This window comes from Gorilla gorilla, chromosome 1, assembly GCF_029281585.2.
Source record: "Gorilla gorilla gorilla isolate KB3781 chromosome 1, NHGRI_mGorGor1-v2.1_pri, whole genome shotgun sequence".
NCBI classification, from domain to species: domain Eukaryota; kingdom Metazoa; phylum Chordata; class Mammalia; order Primates; family Hominidae; genus Gorilla; species Gorilla gorilla.
The window spans coordinates 96,450,453-96,465,730 of NC_073224.2; the positions used below are offsets into that span (position 1 = coordinate 96,450,453).

Here is a 15,278-nt window from a genome sequence, read left to right on the forward strand (position 1 = left end):
ACAGCGGGCGCCTGTAGTCCCAGCTACTCAGGAGGCTGAGCCACGAGAATGGCTTGAATGGGGAGGTGGAGGTTGCAGTGGGCCAAGATCCCACCACTGCACTCCAGCCTGGGCAATAGAGCAAGACTCTGTCTCAAAAAGATAAAAAGAAAAAAGAAAATATTTCAGGGACTGAAAGTTGTCTCTGCATTTCCCTCCTGCTGTTTGCCTTCAGCCTTCTCGTATGACCTTAAGTTTGGAGAGGATCTTTTAATGAACCTAGCCAGTGTTCCATCTGAGGCAGCAATGTGCTCTATGATTTCTCTGCGTGTGGTTGATTCTCCAGCTTCTCTATTTGGAGTTCTCCTCTTGAGGCAGTCAGTGCCGTTGCTGGACAGCTCCAGGTGTTGCAAAATTTTTCTTCAAATTAAAATCTGCTTTCTTCTAACTTCTACTCACGGGTTTTGTTCGGCCTACTGGGGCCCCATAGAATATCCATTTTTGATTCTTCTTTCAATATTTAAAGATGGGTGTCATATTACCCCCAAGTCTACTCTTATCAAGACACATATCCTCAGTTTTTCAACTATTTCTTCTATAAAGGGGTCTCCAGACCTTTTGGTTTCTTCGCCACACAACCCTAAATCCTCTCTAGTTTATCAATGCACCTATGAAAATATGGGGTCCAAAAGAGGGCTAACTGTCAGCCTGGGTCATTTTATGGAGGCAGAGGGGAGTTGGCAGCATATGGTAGAAAGAACCTGGATTTGGGCCTTAGTTGTGCCCCCAGTTAGCTGTGTGGCCTTGGGTAAGACCCTACCCTTCTCTGAGCTTTAGTGTCCCCATCTATAAATTCATTTGAGGGTCCCTTCAGCACTCTTTTTTTTTTTATCCCTGTCCATATTCTTCTCTGAGTCCCAGGCCTGCCATCTGTTTTCCCCAGTATCCTAAGGCTGGGGAACACAAAGTAGGCCAAGAACTGAGATTGCAGGGAATTTTGACCCAGCCTAGAGACAATAAAGGGGAAGGCAATGTCTCAGTTTCATACCATAGCTTTTCCCAGCAGCATGGACCCACAGACACATGTTTAACTTGGGTTCCACTGAAATATTCACCTCCTTCTCAGGCCATAGAGAGCAGGAGCGGAAGCACAACATCAGAGAAGTCAGATAGTGTCACTAAATTGGTGCCAAGAAGGGAGTATCTGGCACCCAGATTTTGGTGAGGAGATCTTGGACCTGTATGTTATTCTCTCCCCTGCACCTCTTTTCCCTGTGGCCCCTTCTCTCTGTCTTCATTTGTTCCCCCAAACTGAGCTCTCCTGACCCCATCAGAAGAGCCTACGAAGCCTAGGACCCTCAATGCCCACCCTACCATAACCTGCAGGCCAGCTTCCTAACCCAATTGAATGAACCACAACCATACCTGGTGCTAGAACGAGGTCACTTTTATTTTTCTTTTTGTATGAAATTGGGGATGCAACCAGAAGGAATCACACAGAGATATGTGACACAGACCCCTGGGGCCTGCTCTTGGGAGTATCAGGAAGAGGCAAGGGTCACAGGGCAGGCTGGGGAGAGAAAAGAGGCAGATGGGACCAGGTGGGATTGTCTAGGGGTGGAGGGAGTTGAGGAAGGACATCCAGGAGCCCTGGAGCTGGGGGAGGAGCACTATCCTGGAGGACTAGAGTGTCAGGACAGGTGGATCTGGGGAAAGGATATGGTGTGGCAAGCAAAGGGCATGCTCACACACACCAGGAGTTGAAGAAGGAGCAAGAAAAGGAAAGGCGTAAGCAGGGAGGAAGCAAGAGAGACCCGGCTAGAGCTGCTGGGAGCCCCTCACCCTACCCCAAAGTGCACAACTCGGCAATAAATAGCAATATTTATAAATAAATAAATAAATAAATAAGTAAATAAATAGATGAATAAATAAGTAAATAAATAAATATACTTGTAGAGCTAGGAGTTTGGTGCGAGGGAGGAGGGAGCACAGAAATGCAGTGAGTTCATTTTTTCTATGCAGGTTCTAAGGCCCTTCATTCCACTGCTGACCCTGCGCTATAGTGCGCAGGTGGGGATCAGCAGCATGGAGTAGGGGCGCAGAGTTGGGGGTCTCTTCCCTTGCCAAAGGCAGCTCAAGGAAAGAGAAAAAAAATGTAATAAGTAGGTCCTAGGGCCAGGAGAACTGTGCATTCCCACAGGGCAACAATTGGGCATCCTCCTTGCGTTGGGGGGAGGAACCAGTGAGGGTGCTGCACATTTTCAGAGTGGGCTGAGATGAGGAAGCAGAAGTGAGATGTGGCCCACTCGTTGCCTGAGCCTTCTGCAAATACTCCGGGCTGTTTGGGATGTCATCCCCTAATCCGGAATCTAGGTTTTTGTTTTTTTTTTTTTTTCTCCAGTGACACACAGGGAGGGAGAAAATTGGGACAGTAGGAGTCAGAGGGACAGGGAAGTAGCCAAATAGCTCAAAGAGGGCAAGGCACTCACTACCAAGTAAGATCTGAGGTCTGTATGTGCTAAGCCACAGGAACAAGATGGACAGAAACAGGAAGAGTTTTTCCATAATTCCCAGCTACTGAGATTCCCCTCACAGGAGTCAGGGCACCAACGCCTGCCTCCCCAGGGCCTCACCCCTCTGCCAAGCACTGAGAGACTGAGATCTTGGAGGAAGAAGCCCACTCCCCACTCTAACCCCAGCCTTCCTCCCTTGCAATTCTGACAGCCCATCCCCACCAGGGGCAGGAGAAGCTAAAACAGATAGGATACACAGCTGGGGTCTGTGGTGGCTGAAAATTTGGACATAGGGGTAGAAGAGGCAGCATTCAGTGAGAGAGCTTGGGGGCAGACTCCAAGTGTGGCTGGCTTAGTAAAGCCAGCAAGGATTCCATACCAACCACACTAGCAAACAATTCTGCACAGCTGGGCCTCAGCAATAAACCCCGGAAGGAACCCAGGAGAATAGCCCTCGAGGTGCCTGGGTCAGAGAAAGGAAGATGCCCTCATGACCAGCTGGTGGGCTCTCTGCCTGTGCCCAGGGCCTTTCGGACTCCATGCCAAGGTATAAGGGCTCGGGGAGGATGCGGCCTTTCTAAGCAGTGAGCGGTGGAAAGGGGCCCCAGAGAGGCCCGGGAGGTGGGAGACAGGCTGAGTTCAGACGTCCAGCACGTGGTTCAGGTAGGAGATATAGCAGATGGCCAGGCGCAGGATCTCAATCTTGGAGAGCTTCTTGTCGGGGGGCAGCGTAGGCAGCAGCTTGCGCAGCTCGGCGAAGGCCAGGTTGAAGGCTTCCACGCGGATGCGTTCTCGCGTGGCGTGGGCCGTGCGGTACTTGGCTGTGGCGCGGCGCCGGCGCCGGCGCTCCTCGCGGCTCAGATGCTGCAGGTCTTTCCGGCCAGGCTCTCCCGGCTCTGGGCCTCGGGCCTGGCCCCCTCCCGGACCCCCAGGCCCGGCACCATCAGGGCCCGCCCCGCCCCCACAGTCACTGAAGCCCGACTCAGTCTCTGAGTGGGTGGGCGGCAGGTCCAACTCCATGGTGTCTGAGTTGAGCATCATGATGGAAGCCCCCTGCCCTGTGAGATCAGGATCCCCTCCCCACCCCTCCCTCTGGGAGCTTGAAAGCTGGTGGTGGGAGGGGGAGGAAGGGGGAGGAAGGGTCGTGGGGTCTGCCACTGAGCTCTAGAAGTCACTGCCACTTCAGGGTTCCATGGTCAGGGTGCCAGTCTGAAGCCTGAAAAAGAGAAGAGAGAAGTGATAGCAGCGGAGGGAGGAGGGAATGCTCAGCTCAGAGGTGGGAAAGCAGGTTTGAGATGGGCTGGGAGGGGTAAGGAACTGTGAGTGTGAGGGAAGAACAGCAGAAACTGGTGGGGGTCGGGGTGGGGAGAGGCCGAGAGACAGAGAGGCAGGTGGACAGGGTGAAAGGAAGAGGAGGACGAAAGGTAGTAAGAAGCGAAGAGAAAACGAGTAACAGGAAAGGAACAGAAGTGATGAGAAGGATACACCAGGCAGGTTAAAACTGAGCAAGAGGATTAAAGACTTAAAACCATAAAACTCCTAGAAGAAAACATAGGGAGAGACCTTCATGATGTTGGACTCAGCAGTGATTTCTTGGAAATGACACCAAAAGCACAGGCAACAAAAAGCAAAAATAGAAAAAACGGGACCACATCAGACTTTAATTTATTGACGAACGTAATCAACAGAGTGAAAAGGCAATCTATGGAATGGGAGAAAATATTTGCAAATTATATATCTGATAAGGGGTTAATATCCAGAACATATAAATAAATCCTACAACTCAACAACAGCAAAAAATCAAATAACCCAATTTAAAAATGGGCAAAGGAGGGATTGGGAGGGGGGTGAAATGAGAAATTACAGAATGGGTACCGTGTATGTTATTCAGGTGATGGACATCCTAAGAGCCCTGACTTGACCATTATGCAATCTATGCATGTAACAAAATTGCACTTGTACCCCATAAATTTATATAAATAAACATTTTTTAAGAAAAAAATGGGTAAAGGACTAGAATACACATTTCTCCAAAGATTTTACACAAATGGCCAACAAGCATATGAAAAAATGTTCAACATCACTAATCATTAAAATGCAAATCAAACCCACTATGAAATATCACTTCATACCCATTAGGATGGCTACTATAGAAACAAAAACCAAACAAAAAATAAATCTTGGCGAGGATGTGGAGAAATTGGAACCCTTATGCCTTGTTGGGATTGCAAAATGATGCAACCACTATGGAAAACAGTATAAATGTTCCTCAAAAAATAAAAAATAGAACTACCATATGCTCCAGGAATCCTACCTCTGGGTATATATAAAAATAAAATAGGGTGTCAAAGAGATATTTGCACACTCATGTTCATAGCAGCACTATTCACAATAGCCAAGAGGTAGAAGCAACCCAAATGTCCATCAATAGACAACAGATAAACAAAATGTAGTATATACATACAGTGGAATATTATTCAGCCCTAAAAAGGAAGTTCTGTCACATGCTACAGCATGAATGAACCTTGAGGATATGATGATAAGTGAAATAAACCAGTAACAACACAAATACTGTATACCTCCACTTATATGAGGTATTTAAAGTAGTCTAATTCATAGAAACAGAAAGTAGAATGGCGGTTGCCAGGGGCTGGAGGGAGGGGGTAAAGGGGAGTTGTTGTTTAGTGGGTATAGAATTATACATTTGCAGGATGAAAAAGTGCTAGAGATCTGTTTCACAACAATGTGAATATACTGAACACTACTGAATTGTACACTTAAAAATTAAGATTATAAATTGTATGTTGTTTTTTATCTAAATGAATAAATAAAAGGAGGAAAAAATCTGAGCAAGACTGCAGCCACAGCCCCAAGAGAAGTTAGCTATGACTCTAGATGCTTCCCAGTTGTGAGGGGAGAATACAAGCCTTGGCCCTGTGGTCCCCTCCCTCTCAGGGCCCCTCTCCACCCTTGCTGCCTGGGGTGGAGGAGCGGATAAACACACAGATTGCCCATTGTAGAATAGACTAGGACATATGGAGCTCTGCACAGCTGCCCCAGCTCTGCACAGCTCCCCTCCCAGTTCCCCAAACCTTCCCAGCAGAACCATTGTAGATATGAGATCCTGTCCACTAAAACCAGGGGAAGATATCTCTTCTCACCACCACCCCCCTGTGCACAACCAGCCTCTTCCTCCACCTCTGTCCTCGAAATTTTCAGCCCTTGCCATTCCCTGGCCCTTTTGGAGGCTTGGCAAGGAAGATTGGGGAAAGGGAACATAATCAACCTTCTACCCCCATACTCTCCCATAGCCCAAGGAAGGTTCAGACATGGTCTGCAGAGGACACAGACAGATTTTTGGGGCTACCCTTATGGGACTCAGCTAAGGTTTGCTTGTCCTAGGACCAGAGGAGATCAGGGCAAGGCAGCACAAACATGGCCTGGGAAAAGCTGGGGAAAGGGCTTTGCTTGTGTGCAGTGTTAAAGGGGAACAGTGGGCCACTCACCATCAGCTCAACTAAGAATGATTAGAAACAGAAGCACCAAGGTGCCTGCACTGTCACTATCTCCCCTTCCTCCCCAGCCCTGGCTTTCCTGTCTGATAGATACTCTCACAGGGGTTAGGATCCTCCCAAGCCTTGCCCCACCCCACCACACAGAAGATAGGTTCAAGTCAAGCCAACAAACAGCTATGAAGCTCTGGAGGGATGCAAAGTCATCCACATCTGATGACAAGTACACACACAATCTTAACAGGAAACAGAAGGTGGTTAGTGCTGAAATTGAGAACACATTCCATATTCTGGGGTTCAAATGAACTATGGGGGGATGGCAATAGTGTGGGAGGCCCCAAAGTCAGCACCTCCCAGTACATGTTTAGTGCCCCCAACTCCCCACCCCCATGCTGGGGCTGGGAGCAGTTCAGCTGCGGAGTTCCCAACACATTTATCACATCTATCACAGGCTAATTCTCTCTGCCCGGTCCCTGTGTTCCTTCATCCCTCATCACTTTGCCATGCCCTTCCTTCCCCTCTCTGTGCTCCCCATCTGGCCCCAGTCTCATCTCCACCTGGCCCCACTGTCCTCCCCAGTTCCAGTCCCGGCAGCAGCTTCTATTTACCCATCAAGTCCTCACCCCCAAATCCACTTCTGGTCTCAAAGTTCCAGGGTCCAAGGATCAGAGGAGCAGCAACTCCAAGCCTGCAGGACAGGACTTCCCACCCCACTTCTGCCAGCCCTAACCCAACTGAGGATAGATAGGCACAAAGAGTCGAAGGGGAGGAGTGGAGAAGAGGGACACGCGGAGACAGGGAGAGACACAGCGCACAAGGGAGAGAACTAGAGGGAGGCTCTAGGAAGGGGCTTGAGCCAGAGAATGGGAGGGACACGCCCATCCCTCCCCGCCCATGGTTTCCCCTTTACCTAGAAGGACCCTGTCAGGGGATCCAAGCCGGCAGGACAGGGGGCAGCGTTGACAGCCCCAGTCTCCTCTGGGTGCTCAAGGCTCATCCGTCTGCAAAGTTAGTGACCAGCTTTCTAGACTCTCAGGGGTAGCGTGGCATGGCTGTACAGGCTCCAGGGCAGATAAGAGGGGTGCACATTGTGGGGGTGTAGGGCCCAGGTGGAAGTGGTGGGCTTGGCCAGGTACTGGGGCCAGCCACACTCACACACACACCCTCAGACACACACACCTGAGCTGGCCCAGCCCTATGTATATATATGGAGATACACACACACACCCCCAGCTCTCCATTGGCTGGCCCAGGCCCACCCCCCCCTCATCAATATTAAACAGCCAGGCCAGGCAGCCATTGGCAGAGGGATCTGGGAACCCCTCGGGAGCTGGGGGCGGGGGCTGGCCCTGGGGGGGGGCGGGGAGTGGGGGAGCAGGGACATCTGTTCTCCATGCATATTTCATAAGCAAGAAATGGAGAGCTGGGGAAGGGGTGGGGCTGGGGCGAGAGCCAGGGCAGGACCACAGATGAACCCCCTCAGTCTCCCACACCAGAGGCAGCAGGGCAGAGGCTCCCAGCAAGCTATGGTTAAGTGCCATGGCCCCATTCTGAGTCCCAGCGTGACTTGGACAGCCCCTTCCTGGTGTCTCTTTTTTCCTGAGAGGAAGACTCTTCAAGGTACTAACAGGGAAACCGAGAAAAGAGCAAGTGGGTAGCACTAAAATGCAGAAGAGGACCCTAGGGTCCTGGCCCTCAAGCTCTTATCCTTCATAAAGCTGGTACCCACTGCTTGCCAGCCTGCCTGTAGCAACTGTTCAGGCCCCTACCCTCATCACCCTGGGACTCAATCACCCCCATACCCTCTTATCCCACCCGCTATCTTCCTATCTAACCCATCACCAAGGGGAGGAGCAGGATCAAATTTGGGACACAGACCCCACAGGGAGTTTTTCTAGGCTGGCCAGCCCAACCTGACCCACTGGGAATTAGAGGGCTCTTAGGAAGAAAGAGGTAAGGGCTAAAAGGAGAGGAGGGGAGGAGTGCCAAGACAGGAAGAACCAGGATTGGAAGGACACTGGGAGAGGAGGGCAGGGCAGCCTAGGCAGGCTCTGAGTGTGTTTTGAGGGCATCAAATCAGCAATAAGAAAACCAGACACAAAATTATATGCAAATGGGCACTGATTAAGTTCCCATCAATAGCTCAGCAGCCTCCAGCATGTATATGCAAGTGTGTGTGAATGTGAATGTAAGTGTGAGTGTGTGTGTGTCTGTGTGTGTGTTGCCGAGTGGCAGGATTGAGGAGGGGCAGCACAGGGACCAGAGTGCATAGAGAGACAGTGCATAGAGGGTTTCAGTATCTGAAGTTCTCTCCCCACTCAGCTGTTGGATGTCTTCTCTGAACCTTTGAGAGTATTCAAAAGAACCATGGCTGGAGAGGACTCCAGAGATAGTGTGGTACAGTGAAAAAGGCTCTGTCAGCTGTGTGACCTTGGACAAATAACAACCTTTTGAGCCTGGACCTCTTCTCCTGTAAAATGGGGTTGATTATAGCTGCTTCTTAGATTGCCATGGAAATTAAGGGAGATAATATGTGTAGTGGGCCTAGAGCTTAGTAGGAGCACATCCCACCTTCAGGCTGGAGGGACTTGCCCTTTCCCTGTTGTTGGTCAACCTTTTCTGGGCTTTCTCCAGGGTGAAGCATTCCCTAAAGGGGTCCCATAATTCCTCCCCAAGCTCCCCCACCTGCCCCCACCCCTGAGTCTGGGAGGTGCCAACTCCCACCTGGGCAGGCCCAGACAGGTGCCCAGGCGCCAGCAGATGGGCTGAGCTGGAGGGGAAAGGAGGCTTGAGGAGGGGGGCTGGGGGGCAGGGGATCAGGTGGCATCTCAGTTCTTGCATCATCATTGCCATGGTGCTGATTAAAAACCAATCTCCACCTAATGAGCCCCCAGCAACAACAATTCTACCTCCTCAACTCTCCTGCCCTCCACCCCATCCAAGAAATTGGGAGACCAAGAGACTCAGGAGAGAGTGCCATGGGGGAGATGAGAGATACAGAAAGAAGGGGAGATGAACAGAGACAGGGGAAGCGGAGGGAAACGACGAGAAAGACACGGGAAGATACCGAGACTCAGGGAGAGAAAAAAATGAGAAACCAGAGTCATTGGGTAACAGACATGGGGAAGACATAGGGAAATGGGAAGACACAGTCTCATGGGGAGATCGAGACACAAAGGAGGTAAAAAGATTTTTTTTTTTTTTTTAAAAAAAGAATGGAAACAGAATTGCCAGGTTGCCAAGGCTTTGTGGAAGACTTGGAGACCCAAGCTATGGGAGAGATAGAGACTTGGGGAGAGGCTTTAAAAGAGGATGCTGCGGCCGGGCACGGTGGCTCACGCCTGTAATCTCAGCACTTTGGGAGGCCGAGGCGGGTGGATCACCTAAGGTCAGGAGTTCGAGACCAGCCTGACCAACATGGTGAAACCCTGTCTCTACTAAAAATACAAAAATTAGTTGGGTGTGGTGGTGGGCGCCTGTAATCCCAGCTACTCGAGAGGCTGAGGCAGGAGAATCGCTTGAACCCGGGAGGCAGAGGTTGCAGTGAGCCAAAATTGTGCCATTGCACTCCAGCCTGGGTGACAAGAGCAAGACTCCGTCAAAAAAAAAAAAAAAAGGAGGCTGCTAGGGAGACACAGACTTGGATGAATACGTATGTGGAGGAAACAGCTATTCAGCGACAGGGAAATACTGACACCATGAGACAGAGTCCTGAGGGAGGCCCCAAGGCAAGGTGGGGCCACATAGGCACGGGGTAAGCAGAGAGCAGACAGTTGGGAGGAAACAAAAAATACCAGAGACAAAGAGAACAAGGTGGGGAAAGGTGATAAACTGAACGATGGAGATGAGGGACTATTACTGAAACAGGGAGGCCAGATCCCAAAAAGTAAGACATTGAGGAAAACAGAAGCAGAATCTAGAGAGACCCCCGAAGCAGAAAGGAACCTTGAGGATGGCATAGAGAATGCAGGAAGAAGCCAAACCCCTTGCAGGGCTCCCTCCTTTCAGGCCATTTTGCTCAGATACTTAAGCTCTGCAACCTCCATCCCTGAAGCGCCCCACCTGAACCCGTCGCAGTTCAAGCTAAGGTTCCACGGGAGAGGAGGGTGAAAGAGTGCTCTGGGGGCTGCTCCTCCTCCTCTGCATCTGGCATCCCAGGATCCTGGACTCTGGGGCCTCCTGCCCCAGTTTTCACTTAGGATTTCAGCTTTTGCTCCTTAGGGGAGTAGCTAAAAAAGAACACAGTTGTGACAAAGAGGACATAAATGCATGAAATGGTGGGAAGAACTATATCTACTAAATTTGGGGGCAGCTACACGTGGGTCTAAGTCCTGGTGACCTTGGATAAGTCACTTAACCTTGACTGAGTTTTATTTTGTTAAAGTAGTGACACCCAGGTGAAATAATGCATGGGAAAGTGCTAGGTGAACTGTATAAAGTGCTCATCCCAACCTCCTATGGTGATTTAAAAGTGGCAAGAAGTTTCATACACACATATATCTGAGGCATTATGATTGTGGAGGCTGGGGAGAGCTCTGAGGCCAACCCAGGTTGTCTGGCCTCTGGCCCCAGTGGAAGGGAGAACCCTTGGAGTTGTGTGTGGGTCTTTGCTGCAAGGAGGACAGGAAGACCAGGGCCTGGGGATAAGGAGGATGATTATGGCTTTATAGTTTGTTGTTATTTTACTTTCTTTTTGTTGTTTAAAAATCTCCATGGGCTTTTATTTGCTATAATCCGATAATCAAGCGAAACCTGATACAATAGAATGAGTGTTCCTGCTATTTTACATTTTATAGGCATTCACTTTTTCAGATCATGATTCACAAATCTTTCCCCATAGCCTGAGAGGTAGATCGTTGAGGGAGGGGAGGGAGGTTGGTGTGTAGGGAAGACACAGGGGCCTGGGCCTTGTCCTTGAGGGCGGGGGGAGGGCCTGGAGGAGCTGGGAAGCAGTGGGTTTGGCAGGAGAGGGGGTGACATATGTGGGGAGCCCTGGGGACCCAACCAGGCAAGCGGCTGGCAGGGAGAGCAGACGACATTAACCCTCGCTGTGCCACACCGCCTGACCCTTCCCAGGAGTGGCCTATGGCTAGGGTGTTATTTTGTAACAGTGGCAGTGTTTTGGGTCACAGGAGCAAGACAGGCAGAGCTTGCTCCTCCTGGGCAGGAGCTGTTGTTTCTGGGAAGGGACAGCCTGTCTTGGATGTCTTCTGTCTTAGCTTCTTTCCTTGTTTTTCCACATGGTCTCTGTCAGTCTGTCTTTCTCTGTCTCCACCTCTCTGTGCCTCTGGAAGGTGACAGCGGGTCTCCACTCTGGCTCACTACACAATCTGTCACTCTCTCTGCTGCCAGCCCGGCTGGAAGCCCCCCTTCTCAGCACCCAACTGAGCCCTCTCCTCCCGGCCCTCTAGGCTGTATTGCCTTTGTCTCCTAAGGCGGCCTCCCCTTTCTTCTCTCCACTTCACTCACCTCTCCTCAGCTCATAGTCCATCTCCAATCTCATTATGGCCTCCAACCACTGGGCTCCCCCCTAACCCCCCCAACCTCTTCTCTTCCCTCCCCCATCCATCTGTCTTCCCTGAAGCTCTCTTCTTTGTGTCCACCCATCTGTCACCACCAGCTCTGGGCTTACTCCCCTCCTGGCCACGCCCGCCTGGCCTTTCTCCCCTCAGGCTCGGATCCCTCTCAGCACAGCTTTCAGCCTCCCTTTCCGCCTTCAGCCCTTCCAGGAACCCCCTACTTCCTTAGTTTCCTTTCACTAGCTTATCCTTTTCTGGATACCCTCTCATTTCACTTTTTTTCTTTCTTCCCTCAGTTTATCTAACTCCTTCTCAGTTGTGAGTTGGGGGAGATAGTGGGGACTCTAGGGGTCCTAGCCCCCAGCCTCTGAGCATCCAACTAGCCTGAGCCAGAGGCTGTAACATTTACTCACAATTGCATCATCTCGGACTAATGACTTCTCCTTAGGCCTCCTGAGATGACCCCTCCACTCCTGCTCCAAGTTTCCCCTGATTGGGGACAGGGGCAACAGCTGCCCTTTTCCACAATAGGAGTGAGAGAGCTCCTCTAGCTTTGGAGTTTGAATTCAGGAAGGAATAAAAATCCAATCTGAGGCCCTTTGGGACCCCAACCTTCCAGGGGTCCCTGCTTCCCCAGTTTAACTTCAATTCCTGCCAAACTTTTTTTGGGAATGGGATGCTTTTCTATGGTGTTATGCCACAGTTTCCCCATATTCCTGCTGTCCCTGCGTTATAGGGCAATAGTGCCCCTCAGGCTTTCCTCCCTAGAGTTGATTCTCCGGCTACCTTTGAAAGTTCAGGAATTGATTGACCTCTCAAACGTTCCCTGTTCCGAGTTTTCAGATGAAGGGAGAAGGAAGAGGCTTCAATTCCAGCTCTCTCTTCAAAGAACAAGACTGACAGAGCCAGGGGGGACCTGAGAGCAGTCCCTTGTCTAACTACACTTTACAGAGGGAGGAAATGCCCTTTCCAAGGTCACAAAGAGCATTAGTGGCAGAATCCTGGTCCTTAGCTTTTCCCACGACGTTCCTCCATACTGGCCTCACCTGGGAAGGAAATCTTTCATCCTCTGAACTTCTCTGTAGAACTTGTTTATAGCACTGATTTTGCATGGGGCCTATGCTGCCTTGCCTGTTATTTATCTTATGCCTCGTCCTGCCATCTAGACTCTAGGTCCCAAATCTCCAAGGGAAGTTGCTCTATCACTTCCCCTTTGTCCATGCTGGGCAGAATGCCCTGCCCAGAGCCATGCTCAATAAATGCTTATTACTGCTGTGGCTGCCCATGCAGATGTACAGAAGGTTCTAATCCTAGTTCTGTCTCTAATTTGCTGTGTGACCTTGGGCAAGCCACATCACTCCTCTGGGCTGTTTCTCTCTTCAGTCAAATGAGTTAGACTATGCAAATGATTTCTAAGGTCCCTTGAAGAAACAAAAGTCCTACTGAATAATGGTGACACAGAGTACTCTGGGTAAACAGTATCTCATCCCAGTATGTACCTTTGAGAGCAGTGGCCCAGAGATGAAAAAGAAAAAAATAGAAAATCCCTTTACTCAAATAAGCTGGGCAAGAAACACCAGTGGGTAGGAAAGCCTTCGTCTTGAGGGACGAGATATCACAATAGGCAGAGGCAGGCTGGGTCTTGGGGCAGGAGTGGTCAGTTATTCAATTATTGGCATGGGTTGGGAGGAAGAGAAGGTACAGTGTCAGCTAGCAACAAGCAGAAGTAGGTAGGGAGGAAAGCCCTCAGGGAAAGGAAAGGGGCTGGAAAATGAAATATTTCAGAACGCATGGGTAGGCAAGGCCTAGATCAAGGGAGAGGTGGAGGCTAAGGAACTGAGAAGTACATGGCCCATTAGATGCTTCCAGCCAGTCACACATGGTCTTCAGGGCATAGGAGATACCTGGTAAGAAGCCAGAACCATGGTCTCAGAAAGGGAGGGTGAGAGCCCAGTGGGTCATCTGGATGGCTGTGCTCCTTCTATGGGGCCCGGCCTCTCCATGAGCCATGGAAAAAGCTAAGCTGGTTTTTTAGGAGGTGGAAGGTAAGGGAACATGGAAGGCAGCAGACAAGCTTGTGTTCAGGATGCTTCCCTAGGCAGAGGACATTGAAGTAGTGACAGTCCTACATCTTGCAACTTCTTACTTACCCCTTGATCACGATTCCGCCCAACCTTGTTTCCCTGTTCAGCCCCCTCATTGGTACTCAGCCACTTCTCTGCTTCCTGAAGCTGCCAGCAGGATGAGGGAGTTTACTGCTCTGTCCGCTGGGAGACCTGTTGGCCGAGGGAGGTGTGGAGCCCGGCCCAGTCGATGGTGGCAGCTGTGCTCGACTCCCGCCAGCATCACACAGCCTCTCCAGCTCAAACTGGGAGGGTTGGGGTGGGGGAGAAGTAGCAGGGTGTATTTCATCTCTTGAACTCCAAACATGTCTCCCTTCCCCCCAGGGGAACTTGGAGAGAAACCTGGAGAAAAATCACCTCTTCTCAGCAGGATTTGAAAAGGTAAGTAGTCCAATCAGGGAACTAAGAGGAGTGCTTGAGACCCTGTGAATACTGCCAGCCAGTCCCTTTCCATTGCTGCGAGTATTCAGGCACGTGTCAGAAGCAGCCTCCTGGCCAGCAGTGGAGTGAAGGCTGGGTTTAGGCTTCTGCTCCTGCAGGTTCTCTTTTCCCCTTGGCTGACTCAGCCGCTGCCCACGATTATTTAGCAGTGCTGCTACACTCCAGAATTTTGCCTCCTTGAAGATCCAGGGAATTTGAGGATCTCTACAGAGGTGATGTTCTTTTTCTAAAACAGTCCAAACTTGTTTTGGCCTACAAAAGGCCCACCATTAACAGAAACCCAAACTCCTTAGCAGCATGCCAGCCAAGAACTTCGGGATTTAGCCCAACCTCGCCTCCTGCTGATGCTTATGGCTCAGACACACTGAACTTACCATCTCCCAAACATGACTCACTCCTTTTCTTGATTCTGTGCTTCCACACCTGGTGAACGCTTTAAATCATCACTTGAATGTCACCCCTGACATGGTCCTGAGTTTCACTATGTGCTACCAGAGCACTTGGGATATACTGCGATTATTCCTTTTATTACACTGGATTACATGTAGTTGTGAGAATGTCTGTCTCTCTTCTCATCCCAACTGAGCTACTGGAGGGTTAGGGTTATATTCTCTTCATCTCTGTACCCCAGCCAGTGTCTCAGAGTGAATAAAGAAATGCCTGTTCATGGCCGGGCGCGGTGGCTCACTCCTGTAATCCCAGCACTTTGGGAGGCCGAGGTGGGTGGATCACAAGGTCAGGAGGTCACGACCATCCTGGCTAACATGGTGAAACTCCGTCTCTACTAAAAATACAAAAAAAATTAGCTGGGCGTGGTGGTGGGTGCCTGTAGTCCCAGCTACTCGGGAAGCTGAGGCAGGAGAATGGCGTGAACCCGGGAGGTGGAGCTTGCAGTGAGCCGAGATCGCGCCACTGCACTCCAGCCTGGGTGACAGAGCAAGACTCCATCTCAAAAAAAAAAAAAAAGAAATGCCCGTTCATTACAAAGTGAGAAGAAACTATGTTAACATTGTTCTTACAAGAGGAGAACCAGGGCTCTGCAATTTGAAAGGACTTCAACTGTTTTTGACAGAGCCTTACTCCTTGGGTCCTCTGGAGCCCAAGATGATAGCATTAAAGATAACTTCATGACTTCCAGTCTAGGCTCGCTGAACAAGGTGGCCTGGGAAGAATAACTAGCAGTACAAGTCG

At 50.3% G+C, this 15,278-nt stretch overlaps 1 protein-coding gene across 1 annotated transcript; it reads right to left on the minus strand.

Moving 5' to 3' along the window:
- Positions 1-1,405: 1,405 nt before the first annotated feature.
- NHLH1 (nescient helix-loop-helix 1) lies at positions 1,406-7,181 on the minus strand. The gene is made up of 2 exons (XM_004027710.3): positions 6,915-7,181; positions 1,406-3,708 (listed from the first exon to the last, which is right to left on the minus strand). Exon 2 carries the CDS (start codon positions 3,531-3,533, stop codon positions 3,132-3,134), a length of 402 nt encoding a protein of 133 aa, XP_004027759.1. The 5' UTR covers positions 3,534-3,708; positions 6,915-7,181; the 3' UTR covers positions 1,406-3,131.
- Positions 7,182-15,278: the final 8,097 nt, after the last annotated feature.

What these genes read in the sequence shown, in the direction of transcription:
- NHLH1 (XM_004027710.3), bottom strand. Translation starts at nt 3,533, where the DNA reads ATGATGCTCAACTCAGACACCATGGAGTTGGACCTGCCGCCCACCCAC.